Genomic DNA, 24,956 nt, shown 5'->3' on the forward strand with positions numbered 1-24,956 from the left:
ATAATAATAATAATGGTGCTTGTTAAGTGCTTCCCCCCGGATGAGCCATCCTGCCCGTTGGGGCCCTGGTGGTTTCAATAACAATAACAACAATTATTACAATAACAACAACAATTATTATTATTATTATTAAGCACTTACTATGTGCAAAGCACTGTTCTAAACGCTGGGGAGGTTACAAGGCGATCAGGTTGTCCCGCGTGGGGCTCACAGTCTTCATCCCCATTTTCCAGATGAGGGAACTGAGGCCCAGAGAAGTGAAGTGACTTGCCCAAAGTCACCCGGCTGACAAGTGGCAGAGCCGGGATTCAAACCCATGACCTCTGACTCCAAAGCCCAGGTTCTTTCCACTGTGCCACAATGCTTCTCCTAATAATAATGATAATAATAATAATAATAATGGTATTTGTTAAGTGCTTACTATGTGCCAAGCACTGTTCTGAGTGCTAGGGGAGATACAAGGTCATCAGAGAAGCAGCGTGGCTCAGTGGAAAGAGCCCGGGCTTGGGAGTCAGAGGTCATGGGTTCTAATCCCGCCTCCAGCTGTGTGACTTTGGGCAAGTCACTTCACTTCTCTGGGCCTCAGTGACCTCATCTGGAAAATGGGGATGAAGACTGGGAGCCCCACGTGGGACAGCCCGATTACCTTGTATCCACCCGCCAGTGCTTAGAACAGTGCTTTGCACATAGTAAGCGCTTAACAAATCCCATCATTATTATTATTATTATTATTATTATTATTATTTATAAACAGACCCATTCCCGGCCTACAGCGATGACTGAGACTGTCCCCCGGCACTTAGCTGAGGGCCCGGCCTGCGGTAATAATAACTATCATTATTATGGTCCTTCTTAAGCGCTTACTATGTACCAAGCATTGTTCTAAGCACTGGGGTGGATGCCAGCAAACCGGGTTGGACCCAGTCCCTGTCCCACATGGAGCTCACACTGTTAATCCCCATTTTCCAGATGAGAGAACTGAGGCCCAAGAGAAGTGAAGCGACTTTTAGACTGTGAGCCCACTGTTGGGTAGGGACTGTCTCTAGATGTTGCCAATTTGTACTTCCCAAGCGCTTAGTACAGTGCTCTGCACACAGTAAGCGCTCAATAAATACGATTGATGATGACTTGCCCAAGGTCACACAGCAGACAAGTGGAGGAGCTGGGTTTAGAATAATAATAATAATAGTAATAATGCTGTTACTACTATGTGCCAAGCACTGTTCTAAGCACTAGAGTAAATACAAGGTGATCAGGCTGTCCCTCGTGGGGCTCCCAGTCTTCATCCCCATTTTACAGATGAGGGACTGAGGCACAGGGAAGTTAAGCAGTGAAGAGAAGCAGTGTGGCTCAGTGGAAAGAGCCCAGGCTTTGGAGTTAGAGGTCATGGGTTCAAATGCCGCCTCTGCCACTTGTCAGCTGTGTGACTTTGGGCAAATCACTTCACTTCTCTGGGCCTCAGTTCCCTCATCTGTAAAATGGGGATGAAGACTGTGAGCCCCACGCGAGACAACCTGATCACCTTGTAACCTCCCCAGCACTTAGAACACTGCTTTGCACACAGTAAGCGCTTAATAACTGCCATCATTATTAAGTCACTTCACTTCTCTGGGCCTCAGTTCCCTCATCTGTAAAATGGGGATTAAATCTGTGAGCCCCCCGTGGGACAACCTCATCATCTTGTAACCTCCACAGTGCTTAGAACAGTGCTTGGCACATAGTAAGCACTTAACAAATGCCATCATTAATATTATTATTAAGTCCTCACCGTACCTCGCTCTCGCCTGTCCGGCCATCTACCCCCGGCCCACGTCCTCCCCCGGGCCTGGAATGCCCCCAACCCCTCTGCCCACCCGCCAAGCTGGCTCTCTTCCTCCCTTCAAGGCCCTACTGAGAGCTCACCTCCTCCAGGAGGCCTTCCCAGACTGAGCCCCTTCCTTCCTCTCCCCCTCGTCCCCCTCTCCATCCCCCCCACCTTACCTCCTTCCCTTCCCCACAGCACCTGTATATATGGATATATGTTTGTACAGATTTATTACTCTATCTTGTACATATCTATTCTATTTATTTTATTTTGTTAGTATGTTTGGTTTTGTTCTCTGTCTCCCCCTTTTAGACTGTGAGCCCACTGTTGGGTAGGGACCGTCTCTAGATGTTGCCAATTTGTACTTCCCAAGCGCTTAGTACAGTGCTCTGCACACAGTAAGCGCTCAATAAATACGATGATGATGATGATGGAAGTTAAGGTCACCCAGCAGATGAATGGCAGAGTCAGGATTCAAAGGCAGAGGTCAGGGGGCTGTCAGCCCCACTCCCGTGGGCCTGGCAAACCCACCGGATAAAAATAATAAATGAATGATGGCATTTGCTAAGCGCTTACTATGTGCCAAACACTGCTGTAAGGGCTGGGGGACATACAAGGTGATCAGGTTGTCCCACGGGGGACTCGCAGTCTTCATCCCCATTTTACAGATGAGGTCACTGAGGCACTGAAGCCTTGAGAAGCCTTGAGAAGCAGCGTGGCTCAATGGAAAGAGCCCGGGCTTTGGAGTTAGAGGTCATGGGTTCAAATCCCGGCTCCGGCAATTGTCAGCTGGGTGACTTTGGGCAAGTCACTTCACTTCTCTGGGCCTCAGTTCCCTCATCTGTAAAATGGGGATGAAGGCTGTGAGCCCGCCGTGGGACAACCTGATCGTCTTGTAACCTCCCCAGCGCTTAGAACAGTGCTTTGCACATAGTAAGCGCTTGATAAATGCCATCATTATTATTATTATTATTATTATTATTATTAAGGAGGAAGCCCCGCCCCTTCCGCCCTTGCGAGAGGGTAATCCCGCCCCTTTCATAAGTAGGAGGAAGCCCCGCCCCTTCCCCCTTCCGTGAGGGCAATCCCCGCCCCTTCCGCCCTTCCTTGAGGAGGAATCCCCGCCCCTTCCGCCCTTCCTTGAGGAGGAATCCCCGCCCCTTCTGCCCTTCCTTGAAGAGGAAGCCCCGCCCCTTCCGCCCTTCCGTGAGGGCAGTCCCCGCCCCTTCCGCCCGTCCTTGGGGAGGAATCCCCGCCCCTTCCGGCCGTGAGGGGGGCGGCCCGTGCGCTGATTGGTTCGGGCGGGGAGCGCGCTAACGGCCGCCCGGTTTGAACGAAGGACCGGCCGAGGGAGAAAAGCAGGAGGCCGTCGGGGCCCGGGGCCTCCCGTCCGGTAAGTCTTCCTCCTCCTCCTCCTCCTCCTCCAATCAATCAATAAATACGATTGATTGATTGATCCTCCCTCCTTTCGCCCCCTTCCGACGTTTGGGGGGGAGCCAAACGGTTGTGCGCATGCGCCCCGCCTCGGAACGGGGAGCCGTGTCAATCATTCCTTCAGTCATTCATTCAGTCCTCTTTATTGAGCGCTTACCGTGTGCAGAGCGCGGGACTAATTATAATGATGGCATTTGTTAAGCGCTTACCATGTGCCAAGCACTGTGCTAAGCGCTGGGGAGGTTACAAGGCGATCAGGTTGTCCCACGGGGGGCTCGCAGTCTTCATCCCCATTTTCCAGATGAGGGAACTGAGGCGCAGAGAAGTGAAGTGACTTAATAATAATAACGATGGCATTTATTAAGTGCTTACTATGTGCCAAGCACTGTTCTAAGCGCTGGGGAGGTTACAAGGCGATCAGGTTGTCCCACGGGGGGCTCACACTCTTCACCCCCATTTTCCAGATGAGGTCACTGAGGCCCATCATCATCATCATCATCAATCGTATTTATTGAGCGCTTACTGTGTGCGGAGCACTGGACTAAGCGCTTGGGAAGTCCAAGTTGGCAACATCTAGAGACAGTCCCTACCCAACAGTGGGCTCACAGTCTAAAAGGGGGAGACGGAGAACAAAACCAAACATACTAACAAAATAAAATAAATAGAATAGGTATGTACAAGTAAAATAAATAAATAGAGTAATGAATATGTACAAACAGAGAAGTGAGGTGACTTGCCCAAAGTCACACGGCTGACAACTGGCGGAGCGGGGATTTTTTTTTTTTTAAATGGCATTCATTAAGTGCTTACTATGTACTATGTGCGCTGGGGAAGATTACAAGGTAATCAGGTTGTCCCACGGGGGGCTCCCAATCTTCATCCCCATTTGACAGATGAGGTCACTGAGGCTCAGAGAAGTTAAATGACTTGCCCGAGGTCACACAGCAGACATGTGGCGGAGTCGGGATTTGAACCCATGACCTCGGACTCCAAAGCCCGGGCTCTTTCCACTGAGCCACGCTACTAATCAATCAATCAATCGTACTTATTGAGTGCTTACTGTGTGCAGAGCACTGGACTAAGCGCTTGGGAAGTCCAAGTTGGCAACATCTAGAGACGGTCCCTACCCAACTGTGGGCTCACAGTCTAAAAAGGGGAGACAGAGAACAAAACCAAACATACTGACAAAATAAAATAAATAGGATAAATGTGTACAAGTAAAATAAATAAATAAATAGAGTAATAAATATGTACAAAAATAGAAGTGCAGTGACTTGCCCAAAGTCACCCAGCTGACAACTGGCGGAGCGGGGATTTTTTTTTTTTAAGTGGATTTTATTAAGTGCTTACTATGTGCAAAGCACTGCTCTAAGCGCTGGGGAAGATTACAAGGTGATCAGGTTGTCCCACGGGGGGCTCCCAGTCTTCATCCCCATTTGACAGATGAGGTCACTGAGGCTCAGAGAAGTTAAATGACTTGCCCGAGGTCACACAGCAGACATGTGGCGGAGTCGGGATTTGAACCCATGACCTCGGACTCCAAAGCCCGGGCTCTTTCCACTGAGCCACGCTACTAATCAATCAATCAATCAATCAATCGTACTTATTGAGCGCTTACTGTGTGCAGAGCACTGGACTAAGCGCTTGGGAAGGACAAGTCGGCAACAGATAGAGACGATCCCTACCCAACAGTGGGCTCACAGTCTAAAAGGGGGAGACAGAGAACAAAACCAAACATATGAACAAAATGAAATAAGTAGAATAGGAAATATTCATTCATTCATTCAATCGTATTTATTGAGCGCTTACTGTGTGCAGAGCACTGGACTAAGCGCTTGGGAAGTCCAAGTTGGCAGCATAGAGAGACGGCCCCTACCCAACAGTGGGCTCACAGTCTAGAAGAGGGAGACAGACAACAAAACAAAACATATTAACAAAATAAAATAAAATAAAGAATAAATATGGACAAATAAAATAAATAAATAAATAGAGTAATAAATACGTACAAACATATATACATATATACAGGTATATACATATATAGAGACGGTCCCTACCCAACAGTGGGCTCACGGTCTAGAAGGGGGAGACAGACAACAAAACAAGCAAACAGACATCAGTAGCATCAGTATAAATAAATAATAACAATGGCATTTGTTAAGCGCTTACTATGTGCCAGGCACTGTTCTAAGCACTGGGGTAGACACAAGGTGATCAGGTTGTCCCACGGGGGGCTCGCAGTCTTCATCCCCATTTTACAGATGAGGGAACTGAGGCCCAGAGAAGTGAAGTGACTTGCCCAAGGTCTCCCAGCAGACAAGTGGCAAAGCCGGGATAGAGAAGCAGCGTGGCTCAGTGGAAAGAGCCTGGGCTTTGGAGTCAGAGGTCATGGGTTCGAATCCCGGCTCCGCCAATTGTCAGCTGCGTGACTTTGGGCAAGTCACTTCTCTGGGCCTCAGTGACCTCATCTGGAAAATGAAGATGAAGACTGGGAGCCCCCCGTGGGACAACGTCATCACCTTGTAACCTCCCCAGTGCTTAGAACAGTGCTTGGCACATAGTAAGCGCTTAATAAATGCCATCATCATTATTATTATTATTGTCTTGTGACCCTCAAGCCCGGGCTCTTCCCACCAAGCCACACTGCTTCCCTGATGGATTATTGCTCTGTACACATCATTAGTAAAATAAATAGAGCAATAAATCTGTACAAATATATATACAGGTGCTGTGGGGAGGGGAAGGAGGGTGGGATGGGGAGGAGGAGAGGAAAAAGGGGGCTCGGTGTGGGAAGGCCTCCTGGAGGAGGGGAGCTCTCAGTAGGGCCTTGAAGGGAGGAAGAGAGCTGGCTTGGCGGATGTGCGGAGGGATAAATACCAAATAAATTTTGGTGGAGGTGAGCTCTCAGTAGGGCTTTGAAGGGAGGAAAAGAGCTCGCTTGGCAGATGTGCGGAGGGATAAATACCAAATAAATTTTGGTGGAGGTGAGCTCTCAGTAGGGCTTTGAAGGGAGGAAGAGAGCTGGCTTGGCCGATGTGCAGAGGGATAAATACCAAATAAATTTTGGTGGAGGTGAGCTCTCAGTAGGGCTTTGAAGGGAGGAAGAGAGCTGGCTTGGCTGATGTGCAGAGGGATAAATACCAAATAAATTTTGGTGGAGGTGAGCTCTCAGTAGGGCTTTGAAGGGAGGAAGAGAGCTGGCTTGGCCGATGTGCAGAGGGATAAATACCAAATAAATTTTGGTGGAGGCGAGCTCTCAGTAGGGCTTTGAAGGGAGGAAGAGAGCTGGCTTGGCCGATGTGCAGAGGGATAAATACCAAATAAATTTTGGTGGAGGTGAGCTCTCAGTAGGGCTTTGAAGGGAGGAAGAGAGCTGGCTTGGCTGATGTGCAGAGGGATAAATACCAAATAAATTTTGGTGGAGGCGAGCTCTCAGTAGGGCTTTGAAGGGAGGAAAAGAGCTGGCTTGGCAGATCAATCAATCAATCAATCAATCGTATGTATTGAGCGCTTACTGTGTGCAGAGCCCTGGACTAAGCGCTTGGGAAGTACAAATTGGCAACATATAGAGACGGTCCCTACCCAACAGTGGGCTCACAGTCTAAAAGGGGGAGATGTGCGGAGGGAGGGCATTCTGGGCCAGGGGGAGGACGTGGGCCCGAGGTCGACGGCGGGACGGGCGAGAAGGAGGCCCGGGGTGGAGGTGAGCGGCGGCAGAGGAGCGGAGGGTGCGGGCTGCGATGGAGAAGGGGAGAAGGGAGGTGAGGGAGGAGGGGGTGAGGTGATGGACAGCCTGGAAGCCCAGGGTGAGGAGCTTCTGCCTGATGCGCAGATTGATTGGAAGCCACTGGAGATTTTTGAGGAGGGGAGTGACATGCCCACAGCGTTTCTGGACAAAGACAATCCGGGCAGCAGCCTGAAGTATAGACTGAAGTGGGGAGAGACACGAGAATGGGAGATTTGGGGTCCCATTAGTCTAGAGAAGCAGCGTGGCTCAGTGGAAAGAGCCCGGGCTTTGGAGTCATTCATTCATTCAATCGTCTTTATTGAGCACTTACTGTGTGCAGACTGTTCTAGACTGTGAGCCCACTGTCGGGTAGGGACCGTCTCTATGTGTTGCCAACTTGGACTTCCCAAGCGCTTAGTACAGTGCACACAGTAAGTGCTCAATAAATAAAATTGATTGATTGATTGCAGAGCACTGGACTAAGCGCTTGGGAAGTACAAGTTGGCAACATATAGAGACGGTCCCTACCCAACAGTGGGCTCATGGGTTCAAATCCCAGCTCTGCCCATTGTCAGCTGTGTGACTTTGGGCAAGTCACTTCACTTTTCTGGGCCTCAGTTCCCTCATCTGTAAAATGGGGATGAATAATAACAAGAATAATAATGATGGCATTTATTAAGCTCTTACTACATGCAAAGCACTGTTCTAAGCGCTGGGGGGGGTACAAGGTGAACAGGTTGTCCCACGGGGGGCTCACAGTCAATCCCCATTTTACAGGTGAGGGAACTGAGGCACAGCTCCACCAATTGTCAGCTGTGTGACTTTGGGCAAGTCACTTAACTTCTCTGTGCCTCAGTTACCTCATCTGTAAAATGGGGATGAAGACTGTGAGCCCCCCGGGGGACAACCTGATCACCTTGTAACCTCCCCAGCACTTAGAACAGTGCTTTGTACATAGTAAGTGCTTAATAAATGCCATTATTATTATTATTATTATTAGAGAAGTGAAGTGACTTGCCCAAAGTCACACAGCTGACAATTGGTGGAGCTGGGATTTGAACCCATGACCGCTGACTCCAAAGCCCGGGCTCCTTCCACTGAGCCAAGCTGCTTCTCTAAAGACTGTGAGCCCCCCGTGGGACAACCTGATCACCTTGTATCCCCCCCCCCCAGCACTTAGAACAGTGCTTTGCACATAGTAAGTGCTTAATAAATACCATCATTATTATTATTATTATTGAAAAAACCTAATTTAGAATGCAGAATCATCTGAGCCTTCTTTTTTCAATGACATTCAATTGTATCAATTGAGCGCTTAGTGTGTTCAGAGCACTGTACTAAGCGCTTCGGAGAGTATAATAGAACGATACAATCAATCAATCAATCGTATTTATTGAGCGCTTACTATGTGCAGAGCACTGTACTAAGCGCTTGGGAAGTACAAATTGGCAACATCTAGAGACAGTCCCTACCCAACAGTGGGCTCACAGTCTAAAAGGGGGAGACAGAGAACAAAACCAAACATACTAACAAAATAAAATAAATAGAATAGATAGGTACAAGTAAAATAAATAAATAAATAAATAAATAGCGTAATAAATATGTACAAATATATATATATACATATAACAACAGATGCATTCCCTGCCCGCAACGAGCTTACGGTCTAGAGGAGTACAAACTGGCAACATCTAGAGACAGTCCCTACCCAACAGTGGGCTCACAGTCTAAAAGGGGGAGACAGAGAACAAAACCAAACATACTAACAAAATAAAATAAATAGAATAGATATGTACAAGTAAAATAAATAAATAGATAGAGTAATAAATATGTACAAATATGTATACATATAACAGATGCATTCCCTGCCCGCAACGAGCTTACGGTCTAGAGGACTATTTCTGCCTTCCTATTTCAAGCTGTGAGGATACGCGTTCAATCTGTGGTCTATCCCCTTTTTTTTTACAAGTAAAATAAATAAATAAATAAATAAATAGAGTAATAAATATGTACAAATATATATATACATATAACAACAGATGCATTCCCTGCCCGCAACGAGCTTACGGTCTAGAGGAGTACAAATTGGCAACATATAGAGACAGTCCCTACCCAACAGTGGGCTCACAGTCTAAAAGGGGGAGACAGAGAACAAAACCAAACATACTAACAAAATAAAATAAATAGAATAGATATGTACAAGTAAAATAAATAAATAGATAGAGTAATAAATATGTACAAATATATATATACGTATAACAACAGATGCATTCTCTGCCCGCAACGAGCTTACGGTCTAGAGGAGTACAAATTGGCAACATATAGAGACAGTCCCTACCCAACAGTGGGCTCACAGTCTAAAAGAGGGAGACAGAGAACAAAACCAAACATACTAACAAAATAAAATAAATAGAATAGATATGTACAAGTAAAATAAATAAATAGATAGAGTAATAAATATGTACAAATATATATACATATAACAGATGCATTCCCTGCCCGCAACGAGCTTACGGACTAGAGGACTATTTCTGCCTTCCTGTTTCAAGCTGTGAGGATACGCGTTCAATCTGTGGTCTATCCCCTTTTTTTTTCCCTCTTTCCACCCGTTTGTTTTCCTCAGAACCAGCGGCCTGCCTTTCCTCAAAGATGGAAGATCCCAGGGTGAGCGACCCGCCCTCCTTTTTCGGCCAGGAAGGCGTGAAAAAATATAAAAGGGACAAGAAAGTTTCTAAAGCGGCGAAGCTCAACGTTTCTCTTGCGTCAAAGATCAAATCCAAAATAATAAGTAAGTTTGGCGATGATTAAGATCAATGGGGGCGGGGGAGGTGCCTAAAATACCCTCTGATTTATTTAATTTTTTTTAATCTGTCAGCCAGTTAACAATATCTCTAATAATAATGATGATGGCATTTATTAAGCGCTTACTATGTGCAAAGCACTGTTCTAAGCGCTGGGGAGGTTACAAGGTGATCAGGTTGGCTCCCACGGGGGGCTCACAGTTTTTACTCCCCGTTTTACAGATGAGGGAACTGAGGCACAGAGAAGTGAAGTGACTTGCTCAAAGTCACACAGCCGACAGTTGGCGGGGGCAGGATTTGAACCCGTGACCTCTGACTCCAAAGCCCAGGCTCGTTCCACTGAACCACGCTGCTTCTCTGAAGCACTTACTGTGTGCAGAGCACTGTGCTAAGCGTTTGGGAGAGGACGGCGGCAGACAAGACATCTTCAGACCCTGAAGAGAAGCAGCGTGGCTCAGTGGAAAGAGCCCGGGCTTTGGAGTCAGAGGTCATGGGTTCAAATCCCGGCTCCGCCAATTGTCAGCTGTGTGATTTTGGGCAGGTCACTTTACTTCTCTGTGCCTCAGTGACCTCATCTGTCAAATGGGGATGAAGACTGGGAGCCCCCCGTGGGACAACCTGATCACCTTGTCACCTCCCCAGTGCTTGGAACAGTGCTTTGCACATAGTAAGCGCTTAATAAATGCCATTATTATTATTTATTAAGCACTTACTGTGTGCAGAGCACTGTGCTAAGCGTTTTGGAGAGGACGGCAGCAGACAAGACATCTTCAGACCCCGTGCAATATTTGCAGCCTGATTTAGGAAAGTATGGAATACTGGGTGGTTGTCTTTTTCTGGTAATCGATGCCTTAAAATCATCAATCATTGGTACTTATCGAGCACTTTCTGTGTGCAGAGCGCTGTGCTAAGCACTTGGGAGAGTCCAGCTGAACAGAGTTAATAATAATTAATAATTATTGTGGTATTTGTGAAGTGCTTACTATGCACCAAGCGCTGTTCAAAGCACTGGGGCAGGTTAATCAGGTTAGACCCTATCTCTGTCCCACACGGGGCTCACGGTTTCAATCCCCATTTTCCAGATGGGGGAACTGAGGCCCAGAGAATAATAATAATGATAATAATAATAATAATGGCATTTATTAAGTGCTTACTATTTGCAAAGCACAGTTCTAAGCATTGGGGAGGTAAGAAGGTAATCGGCTTGTCCCAACGGGGGGCTCACAGTCTTAATCCCCATTTTCCAGATGAGGGAACCAGGGCCCAGAGAAGTGAAGTATACCTGTATATATGTTTGTACGTATTTATTACTCTATTTATTTTATTTCTCCATATTTATTCTATTTATTTTATTTTGTTAATATGTTTTGTTTTGTTCTCTGTCTCCCCCTTCTAGACTGTGAGCCCGCCGTTGGGTAGGGACCGTCTCTAGATGTTGCCAACTTGGACTTCCCAAGCGCTTAGTCCAGTGCTCTGCACACAGTCAGCGCTCAATAAATACGACTGATTGATTCATTACACACCCAAGCCATCCAAATCATGATTAACGTCTATCTATCCCAGCACTTGAAACAGTGCTTACTAGAAACAGTAAGCGCTCAATAAATACGATTGAATGAATGAATGAATGAAGTGACTTTTCCAAGGTCACACAGCAGGCAAGGGCCAGGATTAGAACCCAGGTCCTTCTGATTCCCAAGCCCGGGCTCTTCCCACTAGGCCCCGCTGCAAAGCACTGTTCTAAGCGCTGGGGGGGATACAAAGTGATCAGGCAGAGCACTGGACTAAGCGCTTGGGAAGTCCAAGCTGGCAACATCTAGAGACGGTCCCTACCCAGCATTCACTCAGCCAGTCAGTCGTATTTATTGTATATATGTGTATATATGTTTGTACGGATTTATATGAATGAATGTACAAGTAAAATAAATAGAGTAATAAATCCGTACAGACATATATACATATATATACAATAAATACAACTGACTGGCTGAATGAATGTTGGGTAGGGACCGTCTCTATATGTTGCCAGCTTGTCCTTCCCAAGTGCTTAGTACAGTGCTCTGCACACAGTAAGCGCTCAATAAATACAATGAATGTACAAGTAAAATAAATAGAGTAATAAATCTGTACAAACATATATATACATATATACATATATATGTTTGTACGGATTTATATGAATGAATGTACAAGTAAAATAAATAAATAGAGTAATAAATCCGTACAGACCTATATATATATATTCATTCAGCCAGTCAGTTGTATTTATTGTATATATATATATATATATATATATATATATATATATATATATATATACAATAAATACAACTGACTGGCTGAATGAATGTTGGGTAGGGACCGTCTCTATATGTTGCCAGCTTGTCCTTCCCAAGCGCTTAGTCCAGTGCTCTGCACACAGTAAGTGCTCAATAAATATGATTGAGTGAATGAATGAATACAAGTAAAATAAATAAATAGAGTAATAAATCCGTACAAATATATATACATGTATATATATACAATAAATACGACTGACTGGCTGAATGAATGTTGGGTAGGGACCGTCTCTATATGTTGCCAGCTTGTCCTTCCCAAGTGCTTAGTACAGTGCTCTGCATAAAGTAAGTGCTCAATAAATATGATTGAATGAATGAATGAATACAAGTAAAATAAATAAATAGAGTAATAAATCCGTACAAACATATATACATATATATATATACAATAAATACGACTGGCTGAATGAATGTTGGGTAGGGACCGTCTCTATATGTTGCCAGCTTGCCCTTCCCAAGCGCTTAGTCCAGTGCTCTGCACACAGTAGTGCTCAGTAAATACGATTGAATGAATGAATGAATGAAATAGAATATGTAAGTATGTACAAGTAAAATAGAGTAATAAATCTGTCCAAACATATATACACAGTGACTTGAATATAAATAGCACACCCCTCTAAATGTTTATCGCAACCAAAAAATTTTTAACCCAGTTTTCCGGATATGCATAAGTTGTGACGTCCAGCTGCGCCTCTGCCCAGGCGGTGGCAAGATGTTCATCCATTTAATCGTATTTATTGAGCGCTCACTGTGTGCCGAGCACTGTACTAAGCGCTTGGGAAGTACAGGTCGGCCACAGATAGAGACGGTCCCTACCCAACAACGGGCTCACGGTCTAGAAGGCTCATGATCTTCATCCCCATTTTACAGATGAGGGAATTGAGGCCCAGAGAAGTGAAGCGACTTTCTAGACTGTGAGCCCACTGTTGGGTAGGGACCGTCTCTATACGTTGCCAACTTGGACTTCCCAAGCGCTTAGTACAGTGCTCTGCGCACAGTAAGCGCTCAATAAATACGATTGATTGATTGATCGACTTGCCCAAGATAATAATAATGAAGACGACATTTACTAAGCGCTTAGTATGTGCAAAGCACTTTTTTAAGCGCTGGGAAGGTTACAAGGTGATCCGGTTGTCCCACGGGGGGCTACCAGCCTTAATCCCCATTTTCCAGATGAGGGAACTGAGGCCCAGAGAAGTGAAGGGACCTGCCCAAAGTCACACAACTGACAATTGGCTGTGGCTCAGTGGAAAGAGAAGCAGCGTGGCTCAGTGGAAAGAGGCCGGGCTTTGGAGTCAGAGGTCACGGGTTCTAATTCCGGCTCCGCCGTTTGTCAGCTGGGTGACTTTGGGCAAGTCACTTCACTTCTCTGGGCCTCAGTGACCTCATCTGGAAAATGGGGATGAAGGCTGGGAGACAGACAACAAAACATGCCAACAGGCATCAATACCATCGGAATAAATGGAATTATAGCTATCTACACATCTACACATTGAGAAGCAGCGTGGCTCAGTGGAAAGAGCCCGGGCTTTGGAGTCGGAGGTCATGGGTTCAAATCCCGGCTCTGCCAATTGCCAGCTGGGTGACTTTGGGCAAATCACTTAACTTCTCTGTGCCTCAGTTCCCTCATCTGTAAAATGGGGATTAAGACTGTGAGCCCTCTGTGGGACAACCTGATCACCTTGTAACCTCCCCAGCGCTTAGAACAGTACTTTGCACATAATAAGCGCTTAATAAATGCTATCAATTTTGGAGAAGCTGCTGTGGCTCACTGGAAAGGGCCTGGGCTTTGGAGTCGGAGGTCATGGGTTCAAATCCCGGCTCTGCCAACTGTCAGCTGTGTGACTTTGGGCAAGTCACTTCACTTCTCGGTTACCTCATCTGGAAAATGGGGATTAAAATTGTGAGCCCCTCGTGGGACAACCTGATCGCCTTGTAACCTCCCCAGCGCTTAGAACAGTCCTTTGCACATAGTAAGCGCTTAACAAATACCAACATTATTATTATTATTATTATTATCATTAATAAAATAAATAGACTAATAAATATGTATAAATAGACACAAGGGCTGTGGGAAGGGGAAGAGAGGAGGGCAGAGGGAGGGAAGGGGGTGATGGGGAGGAGGAGGAGAGGAAAAGGGCTCAGTTTGGGAAGACTTCCTGGAGGAGGTGAGCTCTCAGTAGGGATTGGAAGGGAGGAAGAGAGCTAGTTTGGCGGATGTGCGGAGGGATTTCCTCCTCCGAAGAATGGAGAGGAAAACCGTCAGCCCCACGTGGGACGGGGACTGTGTTCCGGCCTGAGCGGTTTCCATCTACCCCAGCGCTTAGTACAGGGTCGGGCACATAGTAAGCGCTCAGCCCACATTTATTATTCAACTTATTTGCCCGCATTATTTATTCTACCTATTTTAATTGTCCATGTATATTCTGTTTCCCTTATTTGCCATATTTATTATTCTACTTATCTTGTTTGTCCTTATGTAGTATTCTATTTCTTTTATTTGCCCACAGTTGTTATTCTATTTGCCCATATTTATTATTCTACCTATTTGCCCACATTTTTTATTCTACCTGTTTTAATTGTCCATATATATTCTATTTCCTTTATTTGCCCATATTTATTATTCTACTTGTTTGTCCATTTGTAGTATTCTATTTCTTTGCCCACAGTTGTTATTTGCCCATATTTATGATTCTACCTATTTGCCCATATTTTTTATTCTACCTATTTTAATTGTCCATATATATTCTATTACCTTTATTTGCCCATATTTTTTATTCTACTTGTTTGTCCATATGTAGTATTCCATTTCTTTTATTTGCCCACAGTTGTTATTCTATTTGCCCATATTTATTATTCTACCTATGTGCCCGCATTTTTTATTCTACCTATTTTAATTGTCCATATATATTCTATTTCCCTTATTTGCCCATATTTATTATTCTACTTATCTTGTTTGTCCATATGTAGTATTCTATTTCTTTTATTTGCCCACAGTTGTTATTCTATTTGCCCATATTTATTATTCTATTTGCCTGCATTTTTTATTCTACCTATTTTAGTTGTCCATATATATTCTATTTCCCTTATTTGCTCATATTTATTATTCTACTTATCTTGTTTGTCCATATGTAGTATTCTATTTCTTTTGCCCACAGTTGTTATTCTATTTGTTCTATTTACCCGTATTTATTATTCTACTTAGTTGCCCGTATTTTTTATTCTACTTCTTTTATTGCCCATATTTATTATTCTACTTATCTTGTTTGTCCATATGTAGTATTCTATTTCTTTTATTTGCCCACAGTTATTCCATTTATTTTATTTGCCCATATTTATTATTCTACTTAGTTGCCCGTATTTTTTATTCTACCTATTTTAATTGTCCATATATCTTCTATTTCTTTTATTTGCCCATATTCATTATTCTACTTATCATTTGTCCATATGTAGTATTCTATTTCTTTTATTTGCCCACTGTTGTTATTCTACTTATTGTATTTGCCCATATTTATTATTCTACTTAGTTGCCCGTATTTTTTATTCTACCTATTTTAATTATCCATATATCTTCTATTTCTTTTATTTGCCCATATTCATTATTCTACTTATCTTGTTTGTCCATATGTTGTATTCTATTTCTTTTATTTGCCCACAGTCGTTATTCTACTTATTGTATTTGCCCATATTTATTTTGCCCGTATTTTTTATTCTACCTATTTTAATTGTCCATATATATTCTATTTCTTTTATTTGCCCATATTCATTATTCTACTTATCTTGTTTGTCCATATGTAGTATTCTATTTCCTTTATTTGCCCACAGTTGTTATTCTATTTATTTTATTTGTGCATATTTGTTATTCTACTTATTTGTCCATATTTATTATTCTACTTATTTTAATTGTCCATACGTATTTTATTTCTTTTATTTGCCTATACTTATTATTCTATTGGGTAGGGACCGTCTCTATGTGTTGCCGACTTGTCCTTCCCAAGCGCTTAGTCCAGTGCTCTGCACACAGTAAGCGCTCAATAAATATGATTGAATGAATGAATAAAAAGTGCTCAACAAAGGCGATTTATTGACGACTGTCGGATCGTCCGAAACGCTCAGTACACGTTCAAAAAACACAACTGATTTTTCCCGAGTCTCGGGTGCGTTGGAAGGGAAAGTTCCCCCGCTTAAACACGTGCTACAGAATTTACATCCCAAAACCCTCCAGGTTTTCTAAACTGCCTTTATTTTTCCTTTTTCCTCCTCCTTTAGATAATTCGTCTATTATTAAGATTTCTTTAAAACACAACAATCGGGCCTTGGCCCTTGCCCTCAGTTTGGAGAGAGAGAATTCTCGGCGGCTGACGACCGAAAAAATGTTCCTGCAGAAGGAGGTGGAGAAATTGAACTTCCAGAACGCCTTTCTCCGCCAAAAACTCAATCTTCTGGTACGGATCCCGTCCTCTGTCAGGTTTGAATTTAGAAGTCAATCAATCAATCAATCAATCGTATTTATTGAGCGCTTACTGTGTGCAGAGCACTGGACTAAGCTCTTGGGAAGTCCAAGTTGACAACATATAGAGACAGTCCGTACCCAACAGTGGGCTCACGGTCTAAAAGTCATTTCCGAGGAGTCATTTCATTGGAGAAGCAGCGAGGCTTCGTGGCTGGAGCCTGGGCCTGGGGGTCAGAAGGTCATGAGTTCTAATCCCGCCTCCGCCGCTCGTCTGCTGCGTGACCTTGGACGGGTCACTTCACTTCTCTGGGCCTCAGTTCCCTCATCTGGAAAATGGGGATGAAGACTGGGAGCCCCAGGTGGGACAACGTGATCGCCCTTTATCCCCGCCAGCGCTTAGAACAGTGCTTTGCACACAATAAGCGCTTAATAACCGCCATTATTATTATTATTATTATTCTCTGGGCCTCAGTTTCCTCAATAGGTTTTCTTAGTAAGCGCTCAATAAATACGATTGATTGATTGATTATTATTATTATTCTCTGGGCCTCAGTTCCCTATCTGTAAAATGGGAATGAAGACTGGGAGCCCCACGTGGGACAACCTGATCACCTTGTATCCCCCCAGCGCTTAGAACAGTGCTTTGCACGTAGTAAGTGCTTCATAAATGCCATTATTATTATTGTTATTCTCTGGGCCTCAGTTCCCTCATCTGTAAAATGGGGATGAAGACTGTGAGCCCCACATGGGACAACCTGATCCCCTTGTATCCCACCCAGCGCTTAGAATAGTGCTTTGCACACAGTAAGCGCTTAACAACTGCCATTATTCTTCTTCTTCTTCTCTGGGCCTCAGTTTCCTCGATAGGTTTCCTCAGTAAGCACTCAATAAATACGACTGATTGATTGATTGATTATTATTATTATTCTCTGGGCCTCAGTTCCCTCATCTGTAAAATGGGGATGAAGACTGGGAGCTCCACGTGGGACAACCTGATCACCTTGTATCCCCCCCAGCGCTTAGAACAGTGTTTTGCACATAGTAAGTGCTTAATAAATGCCATTACTATTATTATTATTCTCTGGGCCTCAGTTCCCTCATCTGTAAAATGGGGATGAAGACTGGGAGCCCCACGTGGGACAACCTGATCACCTTGTATCCCACCCAGTGCTTAGAACAGTGCTTTGCACATAGCGAGCACTTAATAAATGCCATCATTATTATTATTATTCTCTGGGCCTCAGTTCCCTCATCTGTAAAATGTGGATGAAGACTGTGAACCCCACGGGGACAACCTGATCACCTTGTATCCCCCCCAGCGCTTAGAACAGTGTTTTGCACATAGTAAGCGCTTAATAAATGCCATTAATATTATTATTATTATTCCCTGGGCCTCAGTTCTCTCATCTGTAAAATGGGGATAAAGACTGGGAGCCCCACGTGGGACAGGGACTATGTCCAACCCGATTATCTTGTATCTTCCCCAGTGCTTAGAACAGTGCCTGGCACATAGTAAGCGCTTAGCAAATACTATAATTATTGTTATTACGTATAGGGTGTAAAAAGGTGAATCCCGTCCTTAGGACTGCCACACACTCTCGACATAATAATAATAATAATAATAATAATAATAATAATAATAATGATAGCATTTATTAAGCGCTTACTATGTACAAAGCACTGTTCCAAGCGCTTGGGGAGGTTAACAAGGTGATCAGGTTGTCCCACCGGGGGCTCCCAGTCTTCACCCCCCATTTTACAGATGAGGGAACTGAGGCCCAGAGAAGCAAAGTGACTTGCCCAAAGTCACACAGCTGATAAGTGGCGGAGCCGGGATTTGAACCCACGACCTCTGACTCCAAAGCCCAGGCTCTTTCCACTGAGCCACGCTGCTTCTCCTCACAGATAATGAAATCTTAAATCGTTGACTGTAGCGGGTCAGCGAAATAAAAATAATGATGGCATTTATTATTGGGGAAGCAGCATGGCTCAGTGGAAAGAGCCCGGGCTTGGGAGTCCGAGGTTATGGGTTCAAATCCCGGCTCCGCCAATTGTCAGCTGTGTGGCTCTGGGCAAGTCACTTCACTTCTCTGGGCCTCAGTTCCCTCATCTGGAAAATGGGGATTCATTCATTCATTCATTCATTCAATGGTATTTATTGAGCGCTTACTGTGTGCACAGCACTGTACTAAGCGCTTGGGAAGTACAAATTGGGATGAAGACCATGAGCCCCACGGGGGACAACCTGATCACCTTGTAACCTCCCCAGCACTTAGAACAGTGCTTTGCACATAGTAAGCGCTTAACAAATGCTATTATTATTATTATTTATTAGGCGCTTACTATGTGCAAGGCACCGTTCTAAGCGCTGGAAATCCAAGCGTACTTCTACAAAGGCGAGACTCGGTCAGCGCTCAATAAATACGATTGAATGAAAAGGCAAGAGACTATTAGGCGCCTTTTCAGAGCTCAGCAAAAGGCTTTGTTCTGAATTTTTTGGACCCCTTTCCCTCTCCCTGCAACGAGGGGTTTGGACAAGAACCTGCCAAAAATGGAGCCAGGAGGAATTTTATCGAGGAGAGGAAAAGCAGTTTGCTAGCTCGGTTTTTCTATAATAATAATAATAATAATAATAATAATGGCATTTATTAAGCGCTTACTATGTGCAAAGCACTGTTCTAAGCGCTGGGGAGGTTACAAGGTGATCAGGTTGTCCCACGTGGGGCTCACAGTCTTCATCCCCATTTTCCAGATGAGGGAACTGAGGCCCCGAGATGTCAAGTGACTTGCCCAAAGTCACCCAGCTGACAAGGTGCAGAGCCGGGATTTGAACCCATGACCTCTGACTCCAAAGCCCGGGCTCTTTCCACCGAGCCACGCTGCTTCTCTACCCTCGCTTAGATGTGAAAACTTGCCCCCATCAATTTGATTTTCATGGTGGATGAGAACCCCGTGGGAAGCGCTTAGTACAGTGCTCTGCACATGGTAAGCGCTCAATAAATATGATTAAATGAATAGGCAAAAAAGCATCCGTCTTTTCAGCGACTTCACACGATCCCGCTTCGGCGGTGAGCGGGACGGCCTAGTGGAAGTCCCGGCTGCGCTAATCGCCGGCCGGGTGACCCTGGGCAAGTCACTTCCCTCCTCTGGGCCTCGGCGACCTCGTCCGGAAAATTCAGTCGTATTTATTGAGCGCTTACTGTGTGCAGAGCACTGTACTAAACGTAAAATGGGGGTTAAGACTCCGATCCCCGCGTGGGACGGGGACCGCGTCCAACCTGCCGAGCTTGCGTGGCTACAAGAAGCAGCGGGGCTGAAGTGGAAAGAGCCCGGGCTTTGCAGTCCTGTATATATGTTTGTACAAATTTATTACTCTATTTATTTATTTTACTTGTACATATCTATTCTATTTATTTTATTTTGTTAGGATGTTTGGTTTTCTTCTCTGTCTCCCCCTTTTAGACTGTGAGCCCACTGTTGGGTAGGGACTGTCTCTATATGTTGCCAATTTGTACTTCCCAAGCGCTTAGTACAGTGCTCTGCACATAGTAAGCGCTCAATAAATACGATTGATGATGATGATGATGATGGAGTCAGAGGTCGTGGGTTCTAATCCCGGCTCCGCCGCTTGTCAGCTGTGTGACCTTGGGCAAGTCGCTTCACTTCTCTGGGCCTCAGTTCCCTCATCTGTAAAAGGGGGATGAAGACTGAGCCCCACGGGGGACAACCTGATGACCTTGTATCCCCCCGAGCGCTTAGAACAGTGCTCAGCACATAGTAAGCGCTTAACAATTACCGTCATTATTATTATCTACTCCAGCGCTTAGAACAGTGCTCGGCACATAGTAAGCGCTTAACAATTACCATCATTATTATTATCTACTCCAGCGCTTAGTACAGTGCCTGGCACATAGTAAGCGCTTAACAAGTACCATTCAACAAATATCACTTTGTAGTGGTTGCATTTAGGATTAATCAATCAGTAGCATTTATTGAGCCTCTTCTCAGCAGGGCATCGTAGTCATTGTGGTATTTTGGTAAGCGCTTACTGTCAATCAATCAGTCGTATTTATTGAGCGCTTACTGTGTGCAGAGCACTGTACTAAGCGCTTGGGAAGTACAAGTTGGCAACATCTAGAGACGGTCCCTACCCAACAGCAGGCTCACAGTCTAGAAGGGGGAGACAGAGAACAAAACCAAACATACTAACAAAATAAAATAAATAGAATTGATATGTACAAGTAAAATAAAATTACTATGTGCCAAGCACTGTACTAAGCACCGGAGTGGACACTCCACTATACATATATACCTGTGCATATATATATATATATGTTTGTACGTATTTATTACTCTATTTTATTTGTACATATTCTGTTTATTTTGTGAATATGTTTTGTTTTGTTGTCCGTCCTCCCCTTCTAGACTGTGAGCCCGCTGTTGGGTAGGGACCGTCTCTAGATGTTGCCGACTTGTATCATCATCATTGTCATCATCAATCGTATTTATTGAGCGCTTGCTATGTGCAGAGCACTGTACTAAGCGCTTGGGAAGTACAAATTGGCAACACATAGAGACAGTCCCTACCCAACAGGGGGCTCACAGTCTAAAAGGGGAAGACAGAGAACAAAACCAAACATACTAACAAAATAGAATAAATAGAATAGATATGTACAAATAAAATAAATAAATAAATAAATAGCGTAATAGATATGTACAAACATATATCCATATATACAGGTGCTGTGGGGAAGGGAAGGAGGTAAGATGGGGGGATGGAGAGGGGGACGAGGGGGAGAGGAAGGAAGGGGCTCAGTCTGGGAAGGCCTTCTGGAGGAGGTGAGCTCTCAGCAGGGCCTTGAAGGGAGGAAGACTTCCCAAGCGCTTAGTCCAGTGCTCTGCACACAGTAAGCGCTCAATAAATACGATTGAATGAATGAATACAAGCAAATCGGGTTGGACACAGTCCCTGTCCCATGCGGGGCTCCCAGTCTCAATCCCCATTTTACAGACGGGGTAACTGAGGCCCAGAGAAGCGAAATGACTTGCCCAAGGCCACACAACAGACAAGTGATGGAGCTTGGGGGCAAAACAGTGATATTTTAGCCCGTCTCTTTCATTCATTCAGTTGTATTTATTGAGCACTTACGGTGTGCAGAGCACTTGGGAAGGACATTATGTTGCCAACTTGTACTTCCCAAGCGCTTAGTCCAGTGCTCTGCACACCGTAAGCGCTCAATAAGTACGATTGAATGAATTTCAAAGTACAGTTCTCTTAGGAGTTGTTGTTTAAATCTCGCCCTTCAGCTGGGCGGCGAATGTAAACCCCAAATCAATCAATCAATCAATCGTATTTATTGAGCACTTACTGTGTGCAGAGCACTGTACTAAGCGCCTGGGAAGTCCAAGTCGGCAACATATAGAGACGGTCCCTACCCAACCGTGGGCTTACAGTCTAGATGGGGGAGACAGAGAACAAAACCAAACATATTAACAAAATAAAATAAATAGAATAGATATGCACAAGTAAAATAAATAAATAGAGTAATAAATATGTACAAACATATAATAATAATAATAATAATGGCATTTGTTAAGCGCTTACTATGTGCAGAGCACTGTTCTAAGCGCTGGGGGGGATACAAGGTGATCAAGTTGTCCCACGTGGGGCTCACAGTCTTAATCCCCATTTTACAGATGAGGGAACTGAGGCTCAGAGAAGTTAAGTGACTTGCCCAAGGTCACACAGCAGACATGTGGTGGAGCCGGGATTCGAACCCATGACCTCTGATTCCAAAGCCTGGGCTCTTTCCAACGAGCCACGCTGCTTCTCCTATATATATACATATACATATGTACATATATACATATACATATATACATATGCATATGTACATATATATATATATATGTGTATATATATATACATATACATATATACAGGAAACAGCATTTCCGGTGGTAACCGTTTCGGCTAAACCAAGTTTCGTATTTTACCATTTGTCGTTGGCAGAATAAGACCCTCATAGATATAGAAGTTTTCATGAGCAGTAACTTGATAAGCGCCATAGAAATGAGCAACCCTTATGAGGTAAGTGACACCAAGTAAGTATTTATTTCATTTATAGAGTCGAAGAAATGAAAGCGCTCTCATTCATTCATTCATTCATTCATTCATTCATTCAATCGTATTTGAGCGCTTACTGTGTGCGGCGCGCTGTACTAAGCGCCTCTCGAAAGGGACCGCCAAACCAACTGGCCTTCCCCCTTACAGTCTGGTAAGGAGAAGAATTGTGGTATTTTTTAAGCACTTACTATGTGCGCCCGGCACTATACTAAGCGCCGGGGTGGATCCAAGCAAATCGGGTTGGACGCAGTCCCTGTCCAACGTGGGGCTCACACTGTTAATCGCCATTTTGCAGATGAGGGAACCGAGGCACGGAGAAGTAAAATGACTCGCCCAAGGTCCCACAGCCGACAAGTGGCGGGGACCGGCACTCAATAAATATGATTGAATGAATTTATCTATTTTGATGGTATTGACGCCTGTCGGCTCCTTTTTTCGTCTGTCTCCCTGCTTCTAGACTGTGAGCCCGTTGTTGGGTAGGGACCGTCTCTATCTGTTGCCGACTTGTACTTTCCAAGCGCTTAGTACAGTGCTCTGCACACAGTAAGCGCTCAATAAATACAATTGAATGAATGAATGAATTTATTTTGATGGTATTGACGCCTGTCTACTTGTTTTTTTGTTGTCTGTCTCCCTGCTTCTAGACTGTGAGCCTGTCGTTGGGTAGGGACCGTCTCTATCTGTTGCCAATTTGTACTTCCCAAGCGCTTAGTACAGTGCTCTGCATACAGTAAGCGCTCAGTAAATACGATTGAATGAATTTATCTATTTTGATGGTATTGACGCCTGTCTAACTTGTTTTGTTGTCTGTCTCCCCCTTCTAGACTGTGAGCCCACTGTTGGGTAGGGACCGTCTCTATCTGTTGCCAATTTGTACTTCCCAAGCGCTTAGTACAGTGCTCTGCACACAGTAAGTGCTCAGTAAATACGATTGAATGAATTTATCTATTTTGATGGTATTGATGCCTGTCTACTTGTTTTGTTGTCTGTCTCCCCACTCTAGACTGTGAGCCCACTGTTGGGTAGGGACCGTCTCTAGATGTTGCCGACTTATACTTCCCAAGCGCTTAGTACAGTGCTCTGCACACAGTAAGCACTCAATAAATATGATTGAATGTATGAATGAATGAGTGAGTGTATCTACCCCAGCGCTTAGAATGGGCCTGGCACATAAAAAGTGCTTAATGCTTAGCGCTTACTGCTGAATTGTACCTTCCAAGCACTTAGTCCAGTGCTCTGCACACAGTAAGCACTCAATAAATACAATTGAATGAATTAGAGAAGCAGCGTGGCTCAGTGGAAAGAGCCCGGGCTTTGGAGTCGGAGGTCATGGGTTCAAATCCCGGCTCCGCCAATTGTCAGCTGTGTGACTTTGGGCAAGTCGCTTCACTTCTCTGGGCCTCAGTGACCTCATCTGGAAAATGGGGATGAAAACTGGGACAACCTGATCACCATGTAACCTCCCCAGCGCTTTGCACATAGTAAGCGCTTAACAAATGCCATCATTATTATTATTCTCTGGGCCTCAGTGACCTCATCTGGAAAATGGGGATGAAGACTGTGAGCCCCCCGTGGGACAACCTCATCACCTTGTAACCTCCCCAGCAATTAGAACGGTGCTTTGCACATAGTACGTGCTTAACAAATGCCATCATTATTATTATTATTATTGTTCTCTGGGCCTCAGTGACCTCATCTGGAAAAGGGGAATGAAGATTGGGAGCCCCCCGTGGGACAACCTGATCACCTTGTAACCTCCCCAGCGCTTAGAACGGTGCTTTGCACATAGTAAGCGCTTAACAAATGCCAACATTATTATTATTATTATTCTCTGGGCCTCAGTGACCTCATCTGTAAAATGGGGATGAAGACTGGGAGCCCCATGTGGGACAACCCGATCACCTTGTAACCTCCCCAGCGCTTAGAACAGTGCTTGGCACATAGTAAGCGCTTAACAAATGCCATCATCATTATTATTATTCATTCAATCGTATTTATTGAGCGCTTACTGTGTGCAGAGCACTGTAATTATTATTCTCTGGGCCTCAGTGACCTCATCTGTAAAATGTGGATGAAGACTGTGAGCCCCCCGTGGGACAACCTGATCACCTGGTAACCTCCCCAGCGCTTAAAGCAGTGTTTGGCACATAGTAAGCGCTAAATCAATGCCGTTATTATTATTATGAATGAATGAATGAATGATGAATGAATGAACCAGTGCCACAGTTATCATTATTATTGTTATTATCGTTATTTTTCCTCCTCAATTCT

At 44.5% G+C, this 24,956-nt stretch overlaps 1 protein-coding gene across 1 annotated transcript in view; it reads left to right on the plus strand.

Moving 5' to 3' along the window:
• Positions 1-3,142: 3,142 nt before the first annotated feature.
• SGO2 (shugoshin 2) overlaps positions 3,143-24,956 on the plus strand; it is a 43,008-nt gene continuing 21,194 nt past the window's right edge. The window contains exons 1-4 of the mRNA XM_038749474.1: positions 3,143-3,197; positions 9,589-9,753; positions 16,375-16,550; positions 22,572-22,649. Coding sequence (XP_038605402.1) covers positions 9,615-9,753; positions 16,375-16,550; positions 22,572-22,649 — 393 coding nt within the window. The 5' untranslated portion in view covers positions 3,143-3,197; positions 9,589-9,614. The remainder of the gene's footprint in view (positions 3,198-9,588; positions 9,754-16,374; positions 16,551-22,571; positions 22,650-24,956) is intronic.

Source organism: Tachyglossus aculeatus, chromosome 7 (assembly GCF_015852505.1).
Source record: "Tachyglossus aculeatus isolate mTacAcu1 chromosome 7, mTacAcu1.pri, whole genome shotgun sequence".
NCBI classification, from domain to species: Eukaryota; Metazoa; Chordata; class Mammalia; order Monotremata; family Tachyglossidae; genus Tachyglossus; species Tachyglossus aculeatus.